We start from the raw sequence: 26,985 nt of genomic DNA on the forward strand, positions 1-26,985 counted from the left end.
AGCTCAGTGAGATAAGACCTGGACCTGGTCTTCTCTCTTCAGTCCACCACCTGGTGTCGGCCGACTGCACTGACAACTTCACCTCAACAAACACATTCACATTTGTATCAAACATAGAAGTGTAAAGCCTGAACTGGCAATATGCTTTTGTAGTTCACATTCACAGTAAACACGCCTAAACATATTCAAAACATTAATAGACTGACAAAGATTCCTTTGAAACACATGACGTGTGCACTGCTCCACTGCTCCTGCCTGCTCCGGTGTGTCCGCGGCCCCGCCCCGCACACACCTCTTTCCCTCCATGACACATGTTCTACCCGGGCTTGTACCAGAACCAGTGCTGCATTCACTGTTCACATGTAAAACAGCGGCTCAGCCCGATCACCTCTGATAACCACTGACTCTAGTGCGATACGCCCCACAAACTCCTGTTCTCCCGGAGTTTTACGACGCTGCGGCCGGTGTCTGCGTTGTTCCCCGCACACTGTCGTATCATTCCGCGCTCTCCTCGGTCCGTCCGGCTCAGCTCGGGTCACCAACACCGCGAGGGAGTCACGTGCTCATGTAAACAAGCCTATACCGGTCTAAATGCGCATGCGTGACCACAGATAACAGCGCGGTTCTGTTACGTTTAATCGGCTACGTTTACGTCTAAGTGCTAAACTACTTACACAGACACAGAAACAAACAAATAAACTATCCTACAAGCTGTATTACAACGGGGGGAAAAATATAAAAAATAACTTAAAAACAAACAAACAAACAACAACAAAACAACAGGTTACTTACTCTTTTGTGGAGTGACTGGACCAGTGCATTATCCTGATGAGCTCCTCTTTGTCTCTGCTCTTCTTAACTGAATGTGTGCGGTGTAGAAACATTTGAAAATACAACATTTACATGTAATATCCTCCCATCTACAGTAAAGCACAAACTAATTTTAATTTACAACAGGCTGTTGTAGAAAACGTTCTTACTAACTGTATTATTTTTTTGTCCCACAATGCATTGCAATCTACAGTTATGACATGTAATTTGTGAAAGCAAGAAGCAGTTGTAAAAGTTACTGTAGAAACTACAGAAATATGTTCGAGTGTGCCTCACAGAGGGTTAGGAGAAGGGCATTCCATAATTTGGGGGCCACAGCCTGAAAGCGCAGGTCTCCCCATGTTTTAAATCGTGTCTTTGGGACCATCAAGAGGCCCTGACCTGAGGACCGCAGGATGTATTGGGGCGCCTGTCCATTTAGAGCTCTGTAAGTTAAAAGTTGAACATTTTAAAATCAACACAGAATGTAACAGCAAGACAGTGCAGTGAAGATAAATTTGGTGTGATTTCTGTTTGACTGTCAGTTCCTATTGAAAAAAACTTGCAGCTGTGTTTTGTACAAGTTGCAGCTCTGGGTCCAGTCAAGCAGAAGTAAACAACAAGGCCAAAAATTCAAGTTAATGCATCTGATATAAAAATGTATTGAACAGATACATATGTACTCTAGTTTATGAAACTGTTTACCTTTTTTCTGTACCTTTTTTTGGTTCTAAAGTTCCATACATTTTTAAACAGACCATGTATGAAACATGGAACAAAAATTATTTCCCAAATTTTAAAGACCTGCAAATCATGTAAATAAATGGATGTATTTCATCATATCTTGTGTTATTCCATCTTTGAACTGTTGATGAAGGTACATGATTTTTCTAAAAAAATGTATTTAAAATGATAAAAATTTGCTTGGAAGGACACATATTTTATAGAAATAGTTTCCTTTCATTTTGAAGTAATATTAAAGTATTCAGAAGAAAAAAGTTGACAAATTATGTAAAATCCTGCACCTTCTACTTGTTTGAACAATTTTCCCTCCGTTACTTTTCCCTCCGTTACCATGACCTTTCTTAATAAAAAAATCTCATGACTCAAAAAGTAAGAGGTTTTTCAACCTAATCTTGTACCATATGGTAGAAAACTATATGAAGCAAATATTCAAACCAGTTTGTTAAGGATATGTAAGTGAGAACCAAGAGTTATCACTGTTTGGATTTATTGCCCAAAAAGTGCTGCATATTTCATTCCCTCCGTTACCGACATGAGTTTTTTAATTTTTTTGTCAACAACTTGAAAGAATATCACAGGTTTAACTTTACCCTGTTGGAGTGTAACTCTTTCCTACATTCTGATACTTTACTTATTTCAATAGTCCCTCTAGTTTCTGAATAAGAGACATTTGAATGTAAAAAATCTGCCCCTGTTTCCCTCCGTTACTGCTTGACTGGACCCAGCTGTTTAAGTGTGGATGCATTAAAACAAGTAAAAAAAATATATAATACATAAAACATAATATAGTCTGGGTTTTGATTTAGCAGAACTCTGAGTCAAATCTTTCAGTTCTTTCGTCTATGAATCAAGTCTGTGTTCATTTGTTTTTCCTGGTTATAATCGGAGCGGTAGCGTTTGCACAGACAAGTGAATCGTTAAGACAATACTTTTCTTTTTCTATACTTGTCTGCTGGTCTCAGATGTTCAGCATGATTAGCTCTGACACACAGAGGCGAGCAGAGCATGGGTGTAAAACTGCTGACTGCATGTGGTGTTCTGTGGCGCCGAATCAGAAGGGAACAAGCAGAAATCATTCAAATCATCTCACATTCACATCCCCCCTGCCCTGATTATACAAGAGGGACTCAGAGGAAGGAGGGAGGGAGAAACTGTTCACAAACATAGATATTTATTGTGGAAGGTGGTGGATTTTTTTAGACTCACAGATGCTTGATCGTAACTCTTGAGACCCACACACAGATAGCACAAATTGGAAATGCAAACGTCTTGAAATGAGAGTAGGTTATAAATCAATATCACTTTATTTGTCCCCGAGGGGTGATTTAAGCACATTGAACAGTAATATACAATAATCATAGAAAGCTCAAGGTCTCAGTGCAGCTCAACGGGTCATCAGATCCTGTGTCAGGGCAGTTTGAGGAGAGTAACAGCCCTCAGGACAAAAGAGTTCCTCCTTTGTGTCAAGTCTTGTGCTATTTTTGCTGCTTTAACTATTTTATACTACACATTTTATGCTCTTTGTTATTATATTGTCATGTGTGAGCTCTATGAGTAATTTCCCTTGTGGATCAGTGTTATGTTTCAGTCAAGTGGTCCTAGAGAGTTAAAAAGTATTTGGAGAAATTAATTATCACAAAAAATATACAATATTTAAACAACAAGCTTAAGTACGTTCCAAGGATAGACTTAAAAAGATGAAAATAAACATAGTCTATATAATAATAATAAGTATAGTATAAATAAATAAACTCTTATTTGAAGAAGCGATGCAGTAAACAAATGTTCAAACTTCACTTCATATTGTCAACATTGAGCTTTTGTCACTAGTGCTGAGTTACTCACAGTGAGATGAGTAACCAAAACTTTTAAGACAAGTACTGTTATTTTGTAAAACATGTTACTCAAGTAGGAGTTAAAGTGGAAAAGTACTCTCAAAATGACTTCTTTTAAAAGTTCCTGAGTACTGTACAATATAACTATATAAAATTCAGATTCAAAAGAAGATATTTTGTTCAGAAAGTCAATAAATTCTAGCTTGATTCATCAGCCGGTTTCACTTTGTGGAAACCGTCTGACCTCACAGCATTAGGATTCGTTCGCTCGGCGGTAGGCAGGTATTTTTTTTATTTAACCAGTCGCTGCTGTTTGGTCGTGACGTATGTAATGCACGAAATATCGTAGGAAGAAGGACAATAACGTCTTTGCTCTTGATAAAATTCACCAAACATTCTCTTTGTTCCGCCTTTAAATCCTCGATCTTGGGAATCGTTGCCAACACAGAATGTCTGTCTTCATCTACATCCATCTTGACGGCTTTGTTTACTGTTGTGCTCGACCACAAAAGGAACCCAGACAGGCGCTTGAGTTTGATGTCATGGCTTCACAGCTCTTTGCTGATTGGCCAGAGTGTGGTCTACAACTTCTGGGGTTCTTGCAAACCATCCAGTGCACAGGTGTCAAACATGCGGCCCAGGGGCCAGATCCGGCCCTCCAAGACCTTTAATCTGGCCCTTGGCTGATTTTCTACTAAAATATTTTAATTATATTTTCTATTAAAATCTTGTTAATTTTCTGCGGTGTTTATCACAGCAGCGTCTCTGTACGTGGCCCCTCCCACCAGAGCAGCACAAATGAAGACTTGTCTCTTTCCAAACGCTCTTAAAGGACGATCGTTTTGACTGTTGACCGTGACACCCTCATCAGAAAAATGTCCAAAATGAGAAAAGTGGAGCCGAGTGCAGGATTTACCAAGAAAAATTTACTTATTCCTATTTACAAACAAGTTCATGTTAAAACATTGTGTTGAAATTACATTTTTCTTAAAGTTTCAGGTTGTTCATAATATTATAATATTTTGTAAAAGAAAGAGTTCATCAATTAAAAAAAGATTTCTGTAATAGATTTGTGTTTCTCTGCACAAATATTTGAACTTATTGTTATTTTTGGGGTTTATATGACATGAGTTTTCTGATGCGGCCCCTTTGGGATCAAAGTAGGTTGGATACGGCCCCTGGACCAAAATGAGTTTGACACCCCTGATCTAGTGTATTCCGATTCCTGACCTAGTCGCTGGAGAGAAATGAAATTTAGCGGAGGCACTAGGTGGTACCAGCCTGGTTAAATAAATTCACCTCTACAGCCGTTCAGATAAATACGTTTTTTCTCCCTTCGAGTTCCTCCCATTAACACATTGATTCAGACATTTGTGTATCTCCATAGATCACAACTCAATTCGTGCTCCCTGGTGCAGATAGAGCCATGTGTTTGATATTATGATCCCACAACAGACTTAGTGCCAGATGTGTCATTAGCCAGATGTGTGGAGAGCATTATTTACTCATATCCAGTTCTGTTATTTTTGGTTTATTATTTTGTTTATTACTCACATTATCTTGGTAACCACATAATCAAGATAGAAGTACAGTGGATCTAAATCTAAAGCTTGTAGTAGTGACTTAAAGGGCCCATATTACACTATTTTCCTCATCACAAACAGACCTGGACTTGTGTTTTGTTTCATTCACACACGCTTAACACCAACCCTGAGCTCGTCTCTCATGCAGAAAACACAGTTCCACCTTGTGATGTCATGTGGTGATACAGGAAGTGCTCCAGCGTGGTTTTAAACTCCATACATCTTCACTAGAATCAATCAGATTTCAGCCCGGGCTCTGACCTAAAGGTAAATCTTAGCTGTTACCTTGAAAACGACCAGTACATGACATCACAAGGTGGAACATATTTCATTATATCTGTGTACGTAATATGCATATATTTGTTGTTGGTGTTAGATTTGTAATGAAATGCGGGTACTGTGCAATTATAGCTTATATTGTACAGGAAATGAGAAGTCTATAGGCGAGTTTCATTGTTGACAAAAGCGCGCGTTGCATGCTGGGAATTATTTTGGTCGGAGGCAAGAAACACTAATTCAACATGACGGAGGGAGCGAGAAAGCACGTAAAGGGTATTGATCCCGGTTATTTATCCACTCTAACGGCAGAGGACCCAAGACCATTTGACCAGAAATTGGTCATAAGCATCGACGGAGCCAAATCACCCTTTTCAACCCCGACAAAAGGTGGACAAAACCAAATTTCTGGTCAGAATCGCCAACTACCTGAACAAATATTCACTTTGGCGATATCCACAATGACTTGGTGGAAACTCCTGGGCCATTCACAGCAGAAAAGATGAAAACCTCCAAGAGTCTCGATGTGTCGTTGAACTTGTTGGAGTCCACGGTTTGTTAGGATCTTCTACGTTTGCTCTGCGGATGTTTGAAAGCCGTTTAATTCACCGCGGTTCTTTTCACTCAGAATACGAAAAAGACATTTTCCTTCTTCCGTGCTTCTATTTGTGCATCCAATAATGCAGGAATTTATCATTATCGGGGATAAATACGCGAGGTTACGCACTGTGTTTGACGCTATCGTGTTTCTTGCCTCCGACCAAAATATTTCCCAGCAGCAACGCGGGCTTTTAATAACAATGACGTCAGCTGAAACTCGCCTATATTTTCTTTGTTAATTTGGGACAGAAGAAAATTGGGTGATTTAAGTATTAAGTAAGTATTTACTCCCTCCCACTCCTTTTTCGGATGCAAGTAAAATCTGCGTGACATTTATTTTCACTTATCACTATAGAAAAGAAATATTTACTTTATGTGTTATATCTATGTATTTACGTTTTCTATGCATGTCCTTTGTGTTACTGTCATTCATTCATTCATTTTGAGCTTTGGAGACGTAGACAGACTAATAAAGTGTTACTTAAACGTGTGTGAATGAAACAAAACACAACTCCAGGTCTGTTTTTGAGGAGGTAACACCATTCCAACATGGCTTAAAACTACAAGACTTTACTCTTCTTATGTAGCAAGTCAGTGTGGAAAGGACTAACTAGGACATTACAAAAGATGAATAATCGTTTCCCACAGAGATTTCAAATGTTTAAATTGCCGTCTTGAACCAGCTAACATTGTAAAGATACACTTCACACTGTTCACTACTTGCTCATCTCCATTGAGATGTTATTTCTTTGTTCCTATAGTTCCTCTTAAATTGTTAAGATCTGGACAAACGTGTTCTGAAATGTAATTCTTGTATTAGTCCGTCAGTTCATTTTTCATAGGGTGACCAGATTTTCAAAATAAAAAACTGGGACATGCCCTTTTTTTGGTGGTTGGTAATAATAAAATTGTGAAACGAGTGTGTAATTAAGGAAAACTGTTATGCAGAAACCATTCATGACGAACATGTGAGTCAGTTTAGTCACATTTTCTTTGTGTTTTGGTCGTTTTTAAGCAGTTTTTCTGTATTTTACCAAAATGAATGACGATTTAAGCCACTCTTTAGCGTTGGCAGGGGTCAGATTGGTCAAAAATAGGGACACTTCTTGAGGATAAATCAGTGGTTTTGGATAAATCTGCTGGGACAGGGGACACAGGGCTCCAGGTACATAGGGACGTCTGGTTACCCTACTTAAAGCTCACATGATGCAATTTTGTGTAATATCAGACTGTTTAGTTAGTTTTCCACAGCACTGATTAGATTTTAATAGGCAGTGTTGGCAAGGTGACTTTTAAAATGTAATTCCCCTACAGATTACAGATTACATACCCCAAAATGTAGTTTGTAACGTAATCCATTAAATTACTTAAAGTGAGTAACGTAATCTGAATACTTTGGATTACTTGATTTTCTGTAGAGAAGCAAAGATGAGGAAATCTTAACATAAGATGTTTTGTCTGATAAAAGAAAATAAAAAGCCCAGACTTTACTTAACCAAATTAAAAATATTATTGATAGAAGAAGAGGAGACGTGGTCCGCGCGGCTTGGTTTAGTCCTGTTAAATCCTGGTTTAGACCTGGTTTAGTCCTGGTTTTAGACCTGGTTTAGACCTGGTTTTAGACCTGGTTTAGACCTGGTTTTAGACCTGGTTTTAGACCTGGTTTTAGACCTGGTTTTAGACTGGTTTATACCTGGTTTAGACCTGGTTTTAGACCTGGTTTATACCTGGTTTATACCTGGTTTTAGACCTTGTTTAGACCTGGTTTAGACCTTGTTTAGACCTAGTTTAGGCCTAGTTTAGACCTAGTTTAGACCTAGTTTAGACCTGGTTTAGACCTGGTTTTAGACCTGGTTTAGACCTGGTTTAGACCTGGTTTTAGACCTGGTTTAGACCTGGTTTTAGACCTGGTTTATACCTGGTTTAGACCTGGTTTTAGACCTGGTTTAGACCTGGTTTAGACCTGGTTTAGACCTGTTTAGACCTGGTTTAGACCTGGTTTAGACCTAGTTTAGACCTGGTTTAGACCTGGTTTAGACCTGGTTTTAGACCTGGTTTAGACCTGGTTTTAGACCTGGTTTATACCTGGTTTTAGACCTGGTTTTAGACCTGGTTTATACCTGGTTTTAGACCTTGTTTAGACCTGGTTTAGACCTTTGTTTAGACCTAGTTTAGGCCTAGTTTAGACCTAGTTTAGACCTAGTTTAGACCTGGTTTAGACCTGGTTTTACACCTGGTTTAGACCTGGTTTTAGACCTGGTTTTACACCTGGTTTAGACCTGGTTTTAGACCTGGTTTATACCTGGTTTAGACCTGGTTTAGACCTGGTTTTACACCTGGTTTATACCTGGTTTTAGACCTAGTTTAGACCTGGTTTAGACCTGGTTTAGACCTAGTTTAGACCTGGTTTAGACCTGCTTTTAGACCTGGTTTAGTGTCCAGCAATGAGTGGAATTACAAAAAAAAAAAAAAAGGGATATAGCCCAACATGTAAAAACAGGGAAATACCGTCGTGTAATCCACTTATTTCAATAAAGTAACTGTAATCCAATTACCACTCACTGAAACAGTAACTGTAACTGAATACAGTTACTCATAATTTGTCCTCTGATTACGTAACTCCGGTACATGTAATCTGTTACTCCCCAACACTGTTAATAGGCCATACTCCCAATTTCTCCCACTTTTGCCCGAACCATGAACCATAATCTTTAAGTACTTTGTCATTTACTCGTATTTTCTATACGTCTATTATCTCAATTCAACTCCATCGAGCCACTTCCCTCCGTTCTTTGATACAGCGGTGACTAAGTGCATTTAGACAGACTCTCTCGCGCTGAAAGCCCCAAATATTTAAAATGCAAAAGCCGCCTGGTGCACGCCGTCTCCGAGTTGACACTTCTCAGATTTATTGGAATAATCCCGTACCCCGCGGACAGCACCGAGGCAGCTGCGAGAAGAGAAGCGCTTCAGCCGGCGCGCACATCTTCTCCTGTCCTGTGATGGAAAGAGAAATTAGGGGTTCCTACTTCGATCCGGCGAGGGAGGGAGGGAGGGAGGAAGGAGGAAGGAGGAGGAGGCGCTGCTGCCGCTCTGTACTGTACCGCAATGCATTCTGGGTAGCCGAGGGAACGGGGTGGGGGGGGAGAGAGAAGCATGCTTAGATTTACAAGCTCCGATTGCTGAGCTAAATGCGGTTATTTGTAGCAGCTTGCGGGTCCGACGCCACGCTAACGCAAGAGACGTTCCTTCCGACGGAGGATGGCGCGAGGGAAGACGCTCGTCAAGGAAATTAGTGGGTATTTTTCGTCAGCTACCTTTTCTAACGTTGTCAAACCATTACCATCACCATCCACGTGCCCATTTACTTCACCCCCGTCCATCAATCATCCACGCATTACCTTTTTTTTACACTGTCTCGGCCCTACTCCCCGCGTGCGCTTGAGCGACGCGGATCCGGCAGGCGTGTACGTTAGCATACGTGTGGCTATCCAGATGCATGGCCCAGTTTTAAGGCTTTGAAGTGGAACGAGGGGGGATGGCTACAGTATGTGCACATGCGAGTAACGATAAGAAGAAGAAGAAGATGAAGAAGAAGGAGAGAGGAGTTGGTGGTCTTACTCAGCAGCTGCTTTTTTACACGGATCAATAGCTATAAACTGAGCGGGAATGAGCCAGTCCTAGCTTAAACCCTGGATTTTGACTTGCAGGCTCTTACTGTAAACTATATTTTTTTGGCTTTTCCATTTATTGCTCTTGCCTAAACTTGCTTCATGTCATTGTGGTTCTCAAAATGTGGTTAAGGGGCCGATGGTGACGCATTTTTTTTTTTTTTTGCAGTTTATTCAGCTGATTTGGTTTGTGAAATTTGGGATTTAATTTGGGGATAACCTGGGTCTGTTTAGTCCTGGTTTAGTCCCATTTGTTTGCGGGATATAGTTCTGTAAGATGTAAGTTTGCCCTGATTGAATTGATTTGGTTTAGATGAGCTTTGGTTCTAGTTTTAGTCCTGGTTTAGTCCTAGTTCTGTCCTGGTCTAACCCTGGTTTAGTTCTGGTTTAGTCATAGTTCTGTCCTGGTTTAACCTCTGTTTAGTTTTGGTTTAGTCCAGTTTTAGTTCCTGGTTTAGTCCTAGTTCTGTCCTGATTTAACCTTCGTTTAGTTTTGGTTTGGTCCTGTTTTAGTTCTGGTTAAGTTGTAGTTCTGTCCTGGTTTAACCCTGGTTTAGTTTTGGTTTAGTCCGAATTCTGTCCTGGTTTAACCCTGGTTTAGTTTTGATTTAGTCCTGGTTTACTCCTAGTTCTGTCCTGGTTTAACCCTCATTTGGTTTTGATTTAATTCTCTTTTAGTTTAGTTTTAGTCCTAGTTCTGTCCTGATTTAACCCTCGTTTAGTTTGGTTTAGTCCTGGTTTAGTTCTGGTTTAGTCCTAGTTTAGTCCTGTTTTAATCCTGGTTTAGTCCTAGTTCTGTCCTGATTTAACCCTCGTTTACTTTTGGTTTAATCTTGGTTTAGTCTTGGTTTAGTTCTGGTTTAGTCATAGTTCTGTCCTGGTTTAACCCTCATTTAGTTTTGTTTTAGTCCTGATTTAGTCCTGCAAATCTGGTTTTGATCTTTTTAGTCAGTTGTGTCCTTCTTAAACACCTTAAACACATAAATCACGACCACATTTTGCTCTCAGTCACAAGCTTAAGTAGTCTGGGCTACTTTGGCGCTAAAATAACCTCGTTGAAATTCCGTTCTGTCGGTGTATCTGTCAAAAAAACATGAAGCGTTTAAATGTATAAATATGTCTTGTCACCGTTTTGTCTCCTCATCCGGGTTTAGTGGGTAATGGGAACACAAAGGAGTGGCCTAAAAAGCGCAGTGTCACGGTTCTATTTAAGTGAATGAGTTGGAAAGGCCCGTTGTTTGGAGAAATGCCATTCGGTTTCTGGTGCCAGGAGGGTGGTCGGTTTAAGACTAAGGTCAGATCCAGGAGAGGTGAGGTCCGGCATTTGCAAGTCAGCTGTTCCCACTGAGAATAATGGGTTTAGCCCCCAGATAAGACAGTTAATTGATTTTTTATTGCAGTCGTTTTACAATCCTTTATGAATATTGATGTTTTGCAGCTGATTTCATCAACATTCCCCCGGGGGTGTTGACATGTATATGTGACAACAAGCATGAAAAGCACGCACTTTCTGATTATTGGACAATAAATTGCTTCATAATTAAATGTAGACAGTACAGGGCGGACTTATTTCAACCTCAAGAGCTGCTTACACAATATATCTGTACTGGGGCAAGACCAGGGCTGCTCGATTATAGGAAAAAAAATCATTATCACGATTATTTTCGGTCCATATTGAAATCACGATTATTCAAATGATAATTTTTTGGTTACATAATGCATTTATTCAGCATTTCTCTCTCTCTATCTCTCAAAAAAAAACAACAACAAAAAAACCCAACATTTTGTTATTGATAATTTACACAAAACTTTAAAATTGAAAATAAATATAGGCTACAAATTACCTATAAAAACATAGCAAAAAAAAAAACATAGCAAAAATCAAAGGTTTACTGTCTAAATCAGACTTGGAGAAACTTATCCATGCGTTTGTCTCCAGTAGGTTAGATACTGTAATGTTCTGCTCACTGGTCTCTCCAAACGAGCTGTGAGACGCTGCAGAACATCCAGAACATCCAGAACATCCAGAACGCTGCAGCTCGGGTCCTGACTCGAACTAGGAAGTACAAGCACATAAGTCCTGTGCTCAGGTCTCTGCACTGGCTCCTGTGGCTCAGAGACTTTAAAAGCAGCTCTGCTTGTACAAGTGTCTCCATGGCCGAGCACCAAAGTCCATCTGTGACATGTTAGTGTCATATGAACCATCTCACACTCTGAGGAGCTCAGGGACCGGCCTCCTGCTGGTGCCCAGAGTCACGACTAAACAAGGGGAGTCAGAGTTTCAGGTTCATGCAGCTAAAACCTGGAACAGTCTGAACATGTGAGACAGACTCTTCTGTGACGCTGTTTAAATCCAGACTCAAAACATTTCTGTTTAACTGTGCAAATAACTGAAAGGTTTTCATTCCGCACTCTTCTCTCCAATTTATGTCTCTCTTTTTTAATTTTAATCTTCATGATTATTTATGTTTTGATTTGTTTTTATTATGATTTTAATGTATTTCTTATTCTGTAAAGCACTTTGAATTACTTTGTGTACGAATTGTGTTATACAAATAAACTTGCCTTGCCTTGCCTTACCTTAGAGCAGTTTTGCGATGTATAAAACATAAAATGAATACAACAAATTCTGAACATGAAATAAGGCATAGAAAGACATAAATGTATCCAAAATAAACTATATATCCAGCTGTTCTAAAAAATAAATAAATAAATATATGTAGTTATGTAAAAAACATCCCAAAACGACGATGTTAAGCTTTAAATTGTTTCAACTCGATTATAAGAGTTTGGAAATCATCTGACACACGAATCTAAATCATGATCTAAATTCAATTAATTGCACAGACCTTTTTTGTTCAAATATGTGGAAATAAAACACATACAGATCTTTTACATATATCGATTTTCTGATCACACAATAAACATTCAACCTATTTTATTACCAAAATGACAAAAAAATGACAAATGTATGTACCAGGGTTGTCAAAAGTATCGAAAATCAGATACTAATAGATACAAAACCAAGTATTGATACTAAGAAAGTCACATTCACAGGACAGAAATGAACCTTTCCTGAATAGCTTTAGAATGATCCTGAGCTGTATCGGGACAAATATAAGAGCACATAGACTAGTTTACGAACATGGACCACTGTGGGATTACACCGATATAAGTACACATGGAAATATTAAAGAAAGTACTATTATTTAATGTTGAAAATCACATTCTATTGTCTAAATAAAGTGTGTGTTTTATTATTATTGTGTATCTGTGTATCATTTGTTCATTTGTTTTTCAAAATAAAACCAAAAATAAGAAAATGAAAAAATTATATATATTTTTTCTTCATTATTTGTCTCCAAAACCAAAATGAAAAAACAGAGAACGATTAGTTTTTTTCAGTTTTCGATTTTGTATTTAAATGAACGACTGTTTCTCGTTTCCATGACTGAGATTGGTTTAGTCCTGGTTTACTCCTAGTTCTGTTCTGGTTTAGACCTGGTTTAGACCTGGTTCTGTTCTGGGTCGGACCTGGTTTAGACCTGGTTTAGACCTGGTTTAATCCTGGTTCTGTTCTGGGTCGGACCTGGTTTAGACCTGGTTTAGACCTGGTTTAGACCTGGTTTAGACCTGGTTTAGACCTGGTTCAGCCCTGGTTCAGCCCTGGTTTAGACCTGGTTTAGACCTGGTTTAGTCCGAGTTCTGTTCTGGTTTAGACCTGGTTTAGACCTGGTTTAATCCTGGTTCTGTTCTGGTTTAGACCTGGTTTAGACCTGGTTTATTCCGAGTTCTGTTCTGGTTTAGACCTGGTTTAGACCTGGTTTAGACCTGGTTTAGTCCGAGTTCTGTTCTGGTTTAGACCTGGTTTAGACCTGGTTTAATCCTGGTTCTGTTCTGGTTTAGAGCTGGTTTAGAGCTGGTTTAGACCTGGTTTAGACCTGGTTCAGTCCTGGTTCAGTCCTGGTTCAGTCCTGGTTCAGTCCGTATACGACACAAAAGTCCAGCTTTGCAGTTTAAGTCACGAAAACGGGAAATCGAAAACCGAAGAAAACAAGTCATTATCCGTTTTTTTAAATTTTGGTTTTGGAGACAAATAATGAAGAAAATTGTTGTTTTTTAATGTTCTTGTTTTTGGTTTTATTTTGAAAAACGAATGAACGAATGACACATGGACTATCGTGGTATTGGAATCAGTACTGACTATCGAGTCTTTTCCTTAATATCAAAATTAAGTTTGAAGTTTTTAGCATCGTGACAACACCAGTATGTACTAATGATGCATTTCCCCCTTTTTCTTTTGTTACCTGCAGCTCTTATGTGAGGATTGTGTGATATTTCATGTCTAACACCACTTCCCCGTTGTTTTCTCTGCGTCTGTCCAGGTGCAGGAATGGCTGTGTCTAAACTGTCAGATGCAGAGGGCCCTGGGCATCGATATGACCACGCCGAGGTCTAAGAGCCAACAGCAAATTCACTCACCATCTCACCAGGCCAAACCGATCGTTCCGCCACAACAAACCCCCGTCCAGCAGCCCCCGGCCCAACCCAAACCCCAGACGCAACCCCAGCAGCAGCCCAAGCCCACACCGACCCATCAACAACAACAACAACAACAACAGCAGCAGCAGCAACAGACACCGTACTCACAATACCCTCAATCTAACCAGTATCCTCCGACGCAGCAGCAGCAGCAGCAATCGTACCCCCAACCCAGCCAAGCCCACCCGTCTCCCGGCTTGCAACGCCACCCCCAACCTCAAACGGGACCACCTCACCACGCCGGACCCCAACAAACCGGCCCGCAGCAAGGGTTCAAGTCCGACCCTTACTCCCAGCGAGGTCCGAGCGCTCAGGGGGGCCCCAACCAGCCTAGGATCCCCCACCCCGGAGCGGTCCCACTCCCGGGTTTGACGAAAGCGCCGTCGCAGCCGGATCTGGGTCGAGGTTCGCCGATGCATCAGCAGATACCGCGGCAACCGGACCACACGAGGAGCGCCGGGTCGTCTCCGGCGCACAGACCGCAGTCGCAGCCTCTTCCGCAGGCGCAAGATGGACTTACAAAGCTGTTCGGGTTCGGCGCGTCGCTGCTGAATCAAGCGAGCACCCTGATCAATGTGGACCCGCTGCCGACGCAGTCCACGCAACCCAGTCCGGCGAAGGGGAAAGTCATGTTCAGCAATGCAGGGCCGGACAGTAGGGGGCAGCAGCAGCAACAGCAGCAGCAAGGGTCCAAACCGTTCGGGATGGGAGGTTTGCAAACTGGGCCTTCAGGTGGACCACACGTGCCGATGGGTCACGGTCACATGGGAGGTCCGGCCGGTCAGTTCGGAGGACCCCAAGCCACGTCCATGAAGCAAACCCAACCGCAACAGCAGCAGCAGCAGCAGCAGCAGCACGGCATGCCTCAGCAGTCGATGGGAATGCAACAGAAGGTACATCCGCAAACTTCCCATTTGGATAAGGGTCCGGCGAAGCAGCAGGAAGCCCCGCCCACCTCGCAGCCGCAGCAGCCGGTGTCTGTAGCAGCTCCGGTGGTCAAAGAAACACCAGCTGCGCCCCCGCCCGAACCGGAGAAGCCCAAAGTCAACTGCCCGCTGTGTAAAACGGAGCTGAACATCGGCAGCTCGGACCCGCCCAACTACAACTCGTGCACCCAGTGTCACAGCCAAGTGTGCAACCTGTGCGGATTCAACCCCACGCCACACCTGGTCGAGGTAAGAACACTTCTGGTTTGTTCATGTGGACATAAGCTGAGTGAGTGTGTGGTGATAGTGTCAAGCAATAGTTGTCCCGAGCCGCAAACATCAAATATGGATGAGCTTAAATGACTTGAATGTGGAAAATATTTGAATAGTGTTTGGAAAATCTAAGTTGAAATTCACGATTTTGGACCTGTTTTTCTTTTCTGTGAAGTGATCTTGAATTTAGTTACTGTTATTTATTCATGGTTAGGTTGAGCTATGTCACAGTGTATTCTCTTCTCTAATAGTCCATATATTAAATGGGCTGTACCTGATCTGTTTTATTTATTTTTTTATTGAAGATAAAGCTGATGTACTGTTGGCGTGTTTGTTGTTCTTAACATCACCGTGATGGCTCCACTTTGTCGTCTGAAAGTTCTAAACTTATTGAGGATATTATACATTTAGAATATATAGAATTAGAGCTAGTTCTAAATAGTTTTTCCACGTTTTTTTTACTTCTATATAGTATTCAGGGTTCTCACGGTCATGGAAATCCTGGAAAAGACATGGAATTTTAGTATTGCTTCCACGCAACTACAGTGTTCTGTTAAGTTCTCATTAGACTATTATGATTATTTTCAAACGTCTGCACCTTTTGTTTAGAAGAGACGACAATAAATACACTGACAGTATTTTAAATTTTAATAAAACTATAAAACCAAACCATAAGGTGAGTGTATAGGGTTAACATTTCATATTCAGCCCTGAAAATATGATCAATTCAACACATGTAGGTGCCGTAAAGTCATGGAAAATTCACTTCAGGTCATGAAAAAGTAGGAATGTAACAATATCCAAGTCTCACGATACGATATCGTCACGGTATGAACCTCACGGTACGATATTTATTGTGATATCATGGGAAAGCTCACGATATGGTGGGTTTAGAGATGTAACAATATCCAAATCTCTCTGTATGATATTTTCACAACATACATCTCACGGTACGATATTTATTGCAATATTTTGTGAAGACTAATATGCTACTTTTTCCTCTTAAAATGCCTTGACAAGACTTAATCCAAAGAACTAAGACTTAAAAGTGCTTAGAACTGTTATTTCTTCTTGTCGTCTGCACTGAAATGGGGCAAAGGATCATGGTCTATGTAGTTCCCTCTGTCTTTTTTAGTATAACTCTTAATTTAAGCAAAGACACTTGTGATTCGATATATTGTGATGGCCCACGATATTATTGTGAGAACTTTGACGATACGATATCACGATATTTCAGTTATTGTTAAATCCCTGTGAAAAAGTCATGGAAAAGTTTTGAAATTTTGTCAGTGAAAAAGAGTGGGAACCTTGAGTATTATAACTAACTGCTAAACCAAACATATTTAGACCATTTTACCTTTTATTGTTTTGAAAGTGCTGTATTCGGTGAAAACATGTATTATCATGTTGATTAATTTTCACTTTTTTTCATTTTCATTTTCATGTTTAACACTCTGCTCCCCCTGTATTTGCTCTCCGCGTTACGTCATTGCCCCTTCAGAGTGCTACCACAATAAAATCAGCGTGTTATATTGTATTTTTCTGGAGAATTGCCTTGTGGAAGCATGGATAAAGCCGGCTTATGGGGTTGAACATTGCACAGAATCTTACAGCCAACCATGAGTCAGGTTTGAAAAGGGCTCAGGAAAGATCGCTAAAACACTAAAACATGCATGGATGAATCTGAAACCTGTTCAGGCATGTTTTTACAGGAAGCCGAGAGGGGTCACAACGAACGCAAATGCCGCAACAAATACATATGCGACAACACAATAAAAAGCCATAACACACCAAAAAAAAAAAAGCCACAACACACCAAAAAAAAAAAAAAAACAGAGTCGGCGTCAGAGCACATCTACTGGAGGGGCATGGGTCACCAGCAGGGGGGGCACTGCCATTTGAGAAATATTTTAACGCGGTGGAGTCATACACAGCAGACATGCTATCAAACACGTTTTTCTTTAACAGTATTAGGCTAATTATGTGTTGTTATTATTATCATTATTATATTAAGATTATTATTATTATTAGCTGCAATAGTTGTTGAGGCTGTGTGGTAGACGATACAACACAAGACAATAATAAAAGGTTGAGGTTTATTAAAAAACAATAAGTCCTGCCACTGGTTGTGAACATTAAACAACAGCCTCTCGTCAAAACACCTCTGAACTAGAAATAGCCACGCGTCGGGCAGCACCAGGGCTGTAGTGAACGTGGTACGCGAGGGTAACGCCGTCCTGTCCTGTCCTATAGAGACCTGAGACTTGAGGGACCGGGACTGGACCAGGACTAAAAACCAGGACTAAACCGGGACTAAACCAGCACTAAACCAGGACTAAACCAGGACTAAACCAGGACCAGTGGCGGCTGATGGTATAATTTTTGGGAGGGGCACCACCAAGGGCAAAATTATAAATATATATTATGAATAATATATGTATTATATATATAGGCTGTAGTAGTATTATAACAAATACCAGAAACAGACATTTTGGTTACTATTGGCTGAACTATATCGATCAGAGCACAATGAACAGCCAAGCGCAAACTTTACGCAACAACACAACGTAACACGCCGCTCACACCCAGGCCAACAACGTCAGTAAAACTACAATAAGGCTGCGTTCAGACTGCAGCCTGAAGTGACCCAAATCCGATGTTTTGGCTTCTATGTGTCCTGTATCTGATCTTTAAATGACAGTCTGAACGGCACAGATCCGAATTTTTCAAATGCAACCCAGACCACTTAGATATGTGGTCCTGAATCCGATACATATCCGATCTTTTGACATGCGACTTCAGTCTGAACGGCCAAAGCTCATTCATCCGACCTACACGTCATTAACAAGCGACAAACGTCACTATTCTGCGCTGAAGCAGGCGGAAACCGGAACTGTAAAATCGCCAGGTGCTCAATGCTCGCGACCATATTTGGACAACTTCCGTAAACACAGAGCACGCTCGCTGCGGTTGACGCATGGGGTTGACGTCATCGTGTCCTCCAGTGCGCATGCGGGACACTTTTGGGCCGTTTACCGTTCACACTGAAGTCACAGACAAGTCGCATTTAATTGGAAATATGAATGACCTCGCAAAAACATCGGATTTCACACACAAAAATCGGAATTAAGCATTAAGCCCTGCAGTCTGAACGTAGCCTTAGAGACATGAACACAGATGCCGCTCCTACAGCACACGACAGAACAACCAGAGCAGCTCCATCGCACCCACCAGCTCATTTACGCACTATTTAACTATTAACACTATAACACTATTTAACTATTAACACTATAACACTCTTTAACTATTTACCTGTGAGGCTCTAAATTCAGATTTGCCGCAAACTAATGAAAACCAGCCTCTTACCTTCTCCAGAGACTGAAGCAGAGTGTTTCCTCTATCCACTGTCCCACTGGTTCTGTCTCCAAAAGTTTATTGTCCAATATGAAGAGATGAAACTGGTCCAAATCCTGGTCCAGTCTGGTCCGTGACGCGAGGTCCGGGAGCCGAGTGCACGAGCGGTTGTAAAATGAGTCTTAATCCCACTTCCCACTTAAATCTGAAAGTTACAGTCAGTCCATATCAGCACCAGGTAGAATTATGCCTCTGCGCGCTATGCTCAGGTCAAACTTTTACACCCAGAAACGAGCGGGCAAAGGCGGGTAGAGCAGCGAGCGACTGCCCTGGCCCCGGCGGCGGCAGCGAGAGCCCCGGCCCGGTGGCGACAGTCCCGGGTCCCAGCGGCGACAGTCCCGGGTCCCGGCGGCGACAGTCCCGGTCGGCGGCGGGTCTGTCAGTGTCTTTGACTCTGTTTTCTCCATTTCCTGTGTGGAGCTTTAGGCTAAAGTAGCAGCTGCCGCTAATCGTGGAGCTGCTACGAGTTGACGCAGCAGGTTGACGTGACGTGACGTGAGTGACAGGACAGTTGTCCAATCACATTACACTAAATAAACAGAGACTGTGATGTCATTGATGTCACAGTAAAGTTTGTGCCCTCGGCCCGAAGTGAAATGCGCCAATCAAAATCATTTTAAAATAGTAATAATAACGGCCTGTGCTGGGGGGTGGGGCACCAGTGGCCGCTAGGGGGGGCACGGCCCTCAAATGTCCCACCTTGCCGCCGACACCGCAAAAAAAGCCACAAGGGAAATGACCGTGGGACTCAAATACAAACGCCACAACACAAATGCAAATCCCGCAACGCCTTAAAAAGCCACAACACATTAAAAAGCCACAACAGAAGTGACCGCGGGACTCTATTTTCCGTGAAGAAGAAGAACTACAACGTGAAACGAATAATGATAAAACAATAAATTACTTTTACTTACGTTTCCAACTTCTCCGTTCCTTTACTTTTCACACTGTAGTTCTTCTTCTTCTTCTTCACTTGCTGCTTGATCGGTCCATCGGAAAATAGAGTCCTGCGGTCACTTCCGTTGTGGCTTTTTAATGTGTTGCGGCTTTTTAATGTGTTGCGGCTTTTGCGTTTGTGTTGTCGCATTTGTATTTGTTGTGGCGTTTGCATTAAAATAGGGTCCCGCGGTCATTTCCGTTGTGGCTTTTTTTGGTGTGTTGTGGCTTTTTGTCGTGTTGTCGCGTTTGTATTTGTTGCGGCGTTTGCGTTTGCCGTGACCCCTCTCGGCTTCGGTATGTTTTTGATGAGTAAACGACGTTATAACACGTTAAAAAGCCTGCAGTCTTAGCTTCCCGTACAATTACTCTTAGATTCATCGCGGTTTGCCCCCTCCTACTCGACTAAATCTCTCGTTTCATCTTCGTATACCCACACAGTCTCGCTGTATTGCTCTGCTGTGTTGTTTGTTGATCCTGATACATATTTGTGATGCTAGCGGCCGCCAGCTCAGCCCTGGTAGAATACACTCTTGGCGCAGACTCAAACTCTTTGGCAGAATCTCTCCTCAAAAAACGATCGATATCATCCAGACGAATTGAGACACCCCCCCCCCCCCTCAGACCAGCGCTGCTCTCTCCTCCTCTGCACTGGGCCCTGAAGGACTCACACAGATTCACTTACACACCAGCAGATTATAAAAAGACACAGAGAAACTAGACGTTGCATCATGGACTTTAACGGCAGCAACTTGACACTTCGAGGAATTATATCTGCTCAGTGTGGTGAGGTAGAAGCTATGGGAGTAGAGCAGTAGTGGTAGTGGTAGTAAGTGGGAGTTGTAAGTAGTAGTAGTAGTGATAGTAGAGGTAGTATTAGTCGTAGTTGTTGTTGTTGTTGTTATAGCATTAGTAGTAGCAGTAGTAGTAGTTGTTGTAATAGGATTAGTAGTAGGAGGAGGAGTAGTAGTAATAATAGTAGTGGTAGTGGTAGTATAGTAGTTTTAAGTAGTGTTAGTTGTTGTAGTTGTAGTAGTGTAGTTGTAGTAGTAGGATTGTAGTAGTAGTAGTAGTAGTAGTAGTAGTGGTAGTAGGTAATAGTTAGTAAAAATAGTGGTACAATGTATATACAATTATTCTAACAGTATAGTAGTAGTAAGTAGTGGTAGTAGTGTAGTGTAGTAGTAGTTAGTAGCGTTGTAGTGTTATAGTAGTAGTGTAGTAGTAACAGTAGTAGTAGCAGTAGCAGTAGTAGTAGTAGTAGTAGTAGTAGTAGTAGTAGTAGTAGTAGTAGTAGTAGTAGTAGTAGTTAGTAAGTAAGTAGTAGTAAGTATAGTGGTAGTAATAGTGGTAGTGGTAGTTGTTGTTATTAGTAGTTAGTTGTTGTTATAGTAGTAGTAAGTAGCACTAGTAGTAGTACAGTAGCAGTGGTAGTAGTAGTAGTAGTAGTAGTAGTAGTAGTAGTAGTAGTAGTAGTAGTAGTAGTAGTAGTAGTAGTAGTAGTAGTAGTAGTAGTAGTAGTAGTAGTAGTAGTAGTAGTAGTAGTAGTAGTCGTAGTAGTAGTAGTAGTGTGTTGGTGTCATATCGTAGATTTTAACAGCAGTAACTTGACACTTTCAAAAATGAGATCTTCAGAGTGACAACATAGTGGTGGTAGCAGTAGTAGTAGTAGTAGTGGCAATAAGTAATAGTAGTAGTAAGTAGTAGTAGTAATAATAGTAGTTAATAGTAGTAGTGGTAGTGAAGGTAGTAATAGTGGTAGTTGTTGTTGTTGTTGTTATGGTACTAGCAGCAGCAATAGTAGTAATAGTAGTAGTAGTAGTAGTAGTAGCAGTAGTAGTAGTAGTAGTAGTAGTAGTAGTAGTAGTAGTATGTTGGTGTCATATCATATACTTTAACAGCAGTAACTTGACACTGTCAGGAATTAGATCTTCATTGTGCCAAAGTAGTGGTGGTAGTAGTAGTAGTAACTAGTAGTAGTAATATTAGTTAGTAGTAGTAGTGGTAGTGAAGGTAGTAATAGTGGTAATCGTTGTTATAGTATTATTAACAGTAGCAGCGGTAGCACTAGTAGTAGCAGTAGTAGTAGTAGTAGTAGTAGTAGTAGTAGTACTATTTTGGTGTCATATGATAGACTTGCGGTAACTTGGCAATTTAAAGAATTAGATCTTCAATGTGACAAAGTAGTGGTAGTAGTAGTAGTAGTAGTAGTAGTAGTAGTAGTAGTAGTACGAGCAGTAGTTGTATAGTAATAGTAAAGTATAGACTATAGAAAGTATCTTGATTATTTAGTACCTTGATTAAAATATGATCAATACAGCCCTAGTATTTGCAGTGATCTCATGGCTCTGTTTGCAGTGATGGCAGTAGTAGTAGTAGTAGTAGTAGTAGTAGTATTTGTTGTAGTATTAGCCTTTTGTTTACTGCCATCTATCTCGTTCAAGTCCTACACATTTAATGATAGTTTTCTAATTTTATATATCTGAGTAGTCCAGGGTATGTATTCTGGGGAAAAATGCAGTTCTGGGTCTGGTAGGTCTGGGTCTGTGATGCCTTCAGGGACAGTGGGAATGTCTGAATGTCAGTCTTTGTGATACCATATTGTCTTCAGGGACATTTGGTCAATCATAACTTTGAGCTCTGCGATGCCTTCAGGGACTCTGACCGTGTTGCCTTTAGGAATAGTAGCTGATATAAACTTTTGAACTCCGTGATGCCTTTAGGGACAATGGGTAACACTATGATGCCTTCAGGGACTTCAGGGACTCAGACTGCTGACCTTTATGATGCCTTTGGAGACCGCCGGACTGAACCGCAAAGCCTTCTAGTAACAACTGTTTTTGGCTGCTGGGTTCTGTGATACCTTTAAGGACAGTAGGAATTTGTGCTTGTCAGTCTCCGTGATGCCTTCAGGGATCACAGATTACTGTCAATGCTGGATTTTTTTTTGTGTGATGCCTTTATAGACACTTGATCATTCTGAAAAGCCTTCTAGTAATTAGTGATTTTGACTGTTGGGCTCTGTGATACCTTTTGGGACCGTGGGAAATTCTGATTACCTAACTGTGTGATGCCTTCAGGGACTTCATGGACTCTTACCACTTCTGGCCTTTACTGCGCCTAGTAAATCGAACCAATCATCTTGTGTCCGGTAAGTGATTTTGACTGATGGGCCTGTGCTACCTTTAGGGACAGTGGGAAATTCTGACTGACCAACTCTGTGATGCCTTCGGGGGCAATGGATTATTCTGACTGCTGGATGTAATGAAACCTTTAAGAACAGTTGGTGTAACTTATTGGACTCTGGAAAGCCCTCTGAATGATTTTCACTATTGGACTGTGTGATACCTTTAGGGACAGCGGGAAATCCCGATTTTCCAACTCAGCGGATGCCTTTAGGGACAAGGGATTACTCTGAATGCAGGACTTTATGATGCCTCTGTTGTAATCTGCAAGGCCTTCCGGTGATAATTGATTTTAACTGTTGAGCCCCGTGATACCTTTAGAGACAGTGGGAAAATCGGATTGTCCAACTCTGTGATGCCTTCAGGGACTTCACAGACTGGTGTTTAGAGACAGATAATAAGTCTGACTGTTTTAATCTGCATGCCTTCTAGTAACTGGTCAGTGATTTTGACTGTTTAGCACTGTGATGCCTTTAAGGACAGTAGGAAATTCAGTTTTTTCAACTCTGTGATGCCTTCAGGGACTTCGCAGACTTTTACAGCTGGTGTTTAGAGACAGATAATAAGTCTGACTGTTGTAATTTGCATGCCTTCTATTAACTGGTCAGTGATTTTGACTGTTTTGCAGTGCGATACCTTTAAGGACAGTGGGAAAATCAGATTTTCCAACTCTGTGATGCCTTCAGGGACTTCACAGACTGGTCTTTAGGGCCAGATAATAAGTCTGACCGTTGTAATCTGCGTGCCTTCTAGTAACTTCTCAGTAATTTTGACTGTCGTGCACTGCGATACCTTTAAGGAAAGTGGGAAATTCTGATTTTCCAGCTCTGTGATGCCTTCAGGGACCACAATAATAATAATAATAATTAATTTTATGCATAACCCACTTTACGTTTGTGCACAACAATGGATTACTCTGAACGCTGGACTTCGCGGCGCCTTTAAAGACAGTAGGTAATTCCTGCGATGGACTCGGTGATGCCTTCAGGGACCCCACATCACCCCGTGACATTGACAGGGTGATTCTGCGATGCTTTCAGGGACACTTTGCCTGTCACTTTGCCTGTTTGGACTTCAGGGAGAGCGCGTAACTGTGATAGTCTAACTCCGTGATGCCTTCAGGGACTGTGGGGACTCCGGCCGTTGCTGTTGGATGTTGGTGTTATTTATATCCTGTGCTGCCGTCGTAAGTGGGGCAGTGAATAATATGTGGGTTTTGGAGCGTGAGTGTTACAGAGGATTATGCAGTGAAAAGGCCCCTGTTTGTGTGTGTGTACTTGAACGCATCGTGAACGCCCGGAGCAGAAGGAGGAGAGAGAGAAACCGAAGCGTGAACATCAGCTGATCAACGACTTCACGAAGCAAAATGAAGCGAAAATTAGGGAATAAGGAAGCAAAACGTGTTACAATATCACTGACAGTTTGAAATAAAAACATAAACGGCCACAAATTACAAAAAAATAAAAATAAAATATGGATTAAAGGTCCTATATTACACAAAAATTGACTATTGTGACATTTAAACCATGTTAAAATGTCATTGCCTTCTCAAAAACAGACCTGAAGTTGTGTTTTATTTCAGTCACACATTTGTTTTACCCTTTATTATTAGTCTGTCTACATCTCCAAAGCTCAAAATGCAAAATCCTCCACCTTGTGATGTCATGAAGTGCTAAATTTCGAGTTAACAGCTACATTTGACCTTTTTTTTTTTTTTTTTTTAGCAGAGATTCGCAATTCCAGGACTGAAATGATTCAAGTGATTCTAGTGAAAGTGTGTGGAGTTTTAAAAACACAATGGAGCACTTCTTGTATCACCGCATGACATCACAAGGTGGAACACAGAGGTTTCTGTTTCAGTTTAAAAAGGACTTAAACAGGACTAAAACAAGACCAAAACAGGACTAAACCAGGACTAAAACAGGACCAAAACAGGACTAAACCAGAACAAAAATAGGTCTAAAACAGGACTAAATCAGGACCAAATCAGGACTAAAACAGGACTAAACCAGGACTACAACAGGTCTAAAACAGGACTTAAACAAGACCAAAACAGGACTAAAACAGGTCTAAAACAGGACTAAAATAAGACCAAAACAGGACTAAACCAGGACTAAAACAGGACTGAACCAGGACTAAAACAGGTCTAAAACAGGTCTAAAACAGGACTAAAACAGGACTAAACTACAAAACAGGACTAAAACAGGACTAAAACAGGACCAAAACAGGACTAAACCAGGACCAAAACAGGACTAAAACAGGACTAGGACTAAACAGGTCTAAAACAGGACTAAAACAGGACTAAAACAGGACTAAAAACAGACCAAAACAGGACCAGGAAAAACAGGACTAAAACAGGTCTAAAACAAAACAGGACTAAACAGACAAAAGGACTAAACAGGTCTAAAAGGACTAAAACAAACAGGACTAAACCAGGACTAAAACAAAAACAGGACTAAACCAGGAAACAAAATAGGTCTAAAACAGGACTAAAACAGGACAAATCAGGACTAAACCAGGACTAAAAGCAGGACCAAACAGGACTAAAACAGGTCTAAAACAGGACTAAAACTAAGACCAAAACAAAACAGGACTAAACCAGGACTAAAACAGGACCAAACAGGACTAAAACAGGACTAAAACAAAGGACAAACTAAAACAGGGACTAAAACAAGACTAAAGGACTAGGACAAAAAAACTAAAGGACAAAACAGACTAAAACAGGACCAAAACAGGACTAAAACAGGACTAAAACAGGACTAAAACAGGACTAAACCAGGACTAAACAGGACTAAACAGGTCTAAAACAGGACTAAACAGGACAAAACAGGACTAAACCAACAAAACTAAAACAGGACTAAAACAGGTCTAAACAGGAAAACAGGACCAAAACAGGTCTAAAACAGGACTAAAACAAGACCAAAACAGGACTAAACCAGGACCAAAACAGGACTAAACCAGGACCAAAACAGAACTAAAACCAGCAGATATACGGCCTCTTTTTTCAAAACTCAGATCTAAAACGGTTCTTGCAGCGTAAACGGGCGTCACCGCTGTCACATAGAGAGTGAATAAACTGGAGTTATATGTTGCAGAGGTGCAGTGATGCAGAGGAGAGTCCAGTATCAATAATTCAGCGCAGTTTTATTCAGAGCAGAGGAGGTCGAGCAGATGAAATATGCAGAGGACTCACTCAGTTCCTTCTCTGTGTCCTAACTCCTAATCGACCTCCATCGCACTTTTACTTTCATTTATTTTACAAGTCACTACAAGGGCGTGTGTTGTCTCATTATGTTATCATTTGTTAACACTGGGATTAAAGTGACCTACTGTAGAACTTCTAGAGGTTTGTCGCCATGGAAATGCTGTTACTTTGTCTGGAATGTCCCGGTGTGGCTTTAAACGTGTCCCTCTGGCATTTTACTCAATAACGTGGCTTTTTATTGATCTAAAACCTTGCATTCTTGCCGTGAGTGGGCTCGCCTCTCCGCAGATTTGACGTGTTGTGTCACCCGCTGTCTCCGTAGAGGTAAATAAGTGTAATGCCGTACCGTGGAACATTCCAGGCAAGCTCTCCAGGAACAGAAGTAGGGTTTGGATAGCCTGGTTCATCAGACGTTTTCACTTTGTAGAAACCGTCTGATCTCTCAGCGTTGGGATTCGTTCGCTCGACAGTAGGCGGGTACTTTTTATCATTTAACCAATCGCTGCTATTCGGTCGTGACGTTTGTAATGCGCCGCTAATGTTGATAACTGGTATATTAAGCTTTTCCCAAATCCCGTAGGAAGAAGGACAATAACGTCTTTCCCCTTGATGAAATTCACCAAACATTCTCTTTATTTATTATCTTTAAATCCTCGATCTCAGGAATCATTGACAACACTGAATATATGGCTCTTCACTGATTGGCTGGTGCCCAAACCTGTTTTTGCGAACAGTCTTTTGTATTTTGATTCTTGACCTAGTGGCTGGAGAAAAATTTAATTGAGTGGAGGCACTAGGTGGCGCCAGCCTGGCTACTGTATTTGACCAAACCCTCACATTATTATTAAAACATATACTAATATTTGGATGACTTGATATTGAATACAGATTCCAGTAACGCAATAATAATAACTAGAAAAGCACTCAGAGAGCGCAGACCTCCGCCAAGGACTACCCCCATTTTTATATAAATTGCGATAAAATC

The 26,985-nt window shown here is 41.1% G+C and overlaps 1 protein-coding gene across 1 annotated transcript in view; it reads left to right on the forward strand.

The window, feature by feature from the left end:
• The window catches only part of bsna (bassoon presynaptic cytomatrix protein a), a 231,293-nt gene that overhangs the window by 59,026 nt on the left and 145,282 nt on the right, over nucleotides 1-26,985 (forward strand). The window contains 2 exon segments of the mRNA XM_055166407.1: nucleotides 13,905-14,772; nucleotides 14,854-15,236. Of these exon segments, the coding sequence (XP_055022382.1) occupies nucleotides 13,905-14,772; nucleotides 14,854-15,236 (1,251 nt within the window).

The sequence above is a fragment of the Boleophthalmus pectinirostris genome, unplaced genomic scaffold (assembly GCF_026225935.1).
Source record: "Boleophthalmus pectinirostris isolate CB_2022bp ecotype Guang Dong unplaced genomic scaffold, ASM2622593v1 HiC_scaffold_8, whole genome shotgun sequence".
Lineage (NCBI taxonomy): Eukaryota > Metazoa > Chordata > Actinopteri > Gobiiformes > Gobiidae > Boleophthalmus > Boleophthalmus pectinirostris.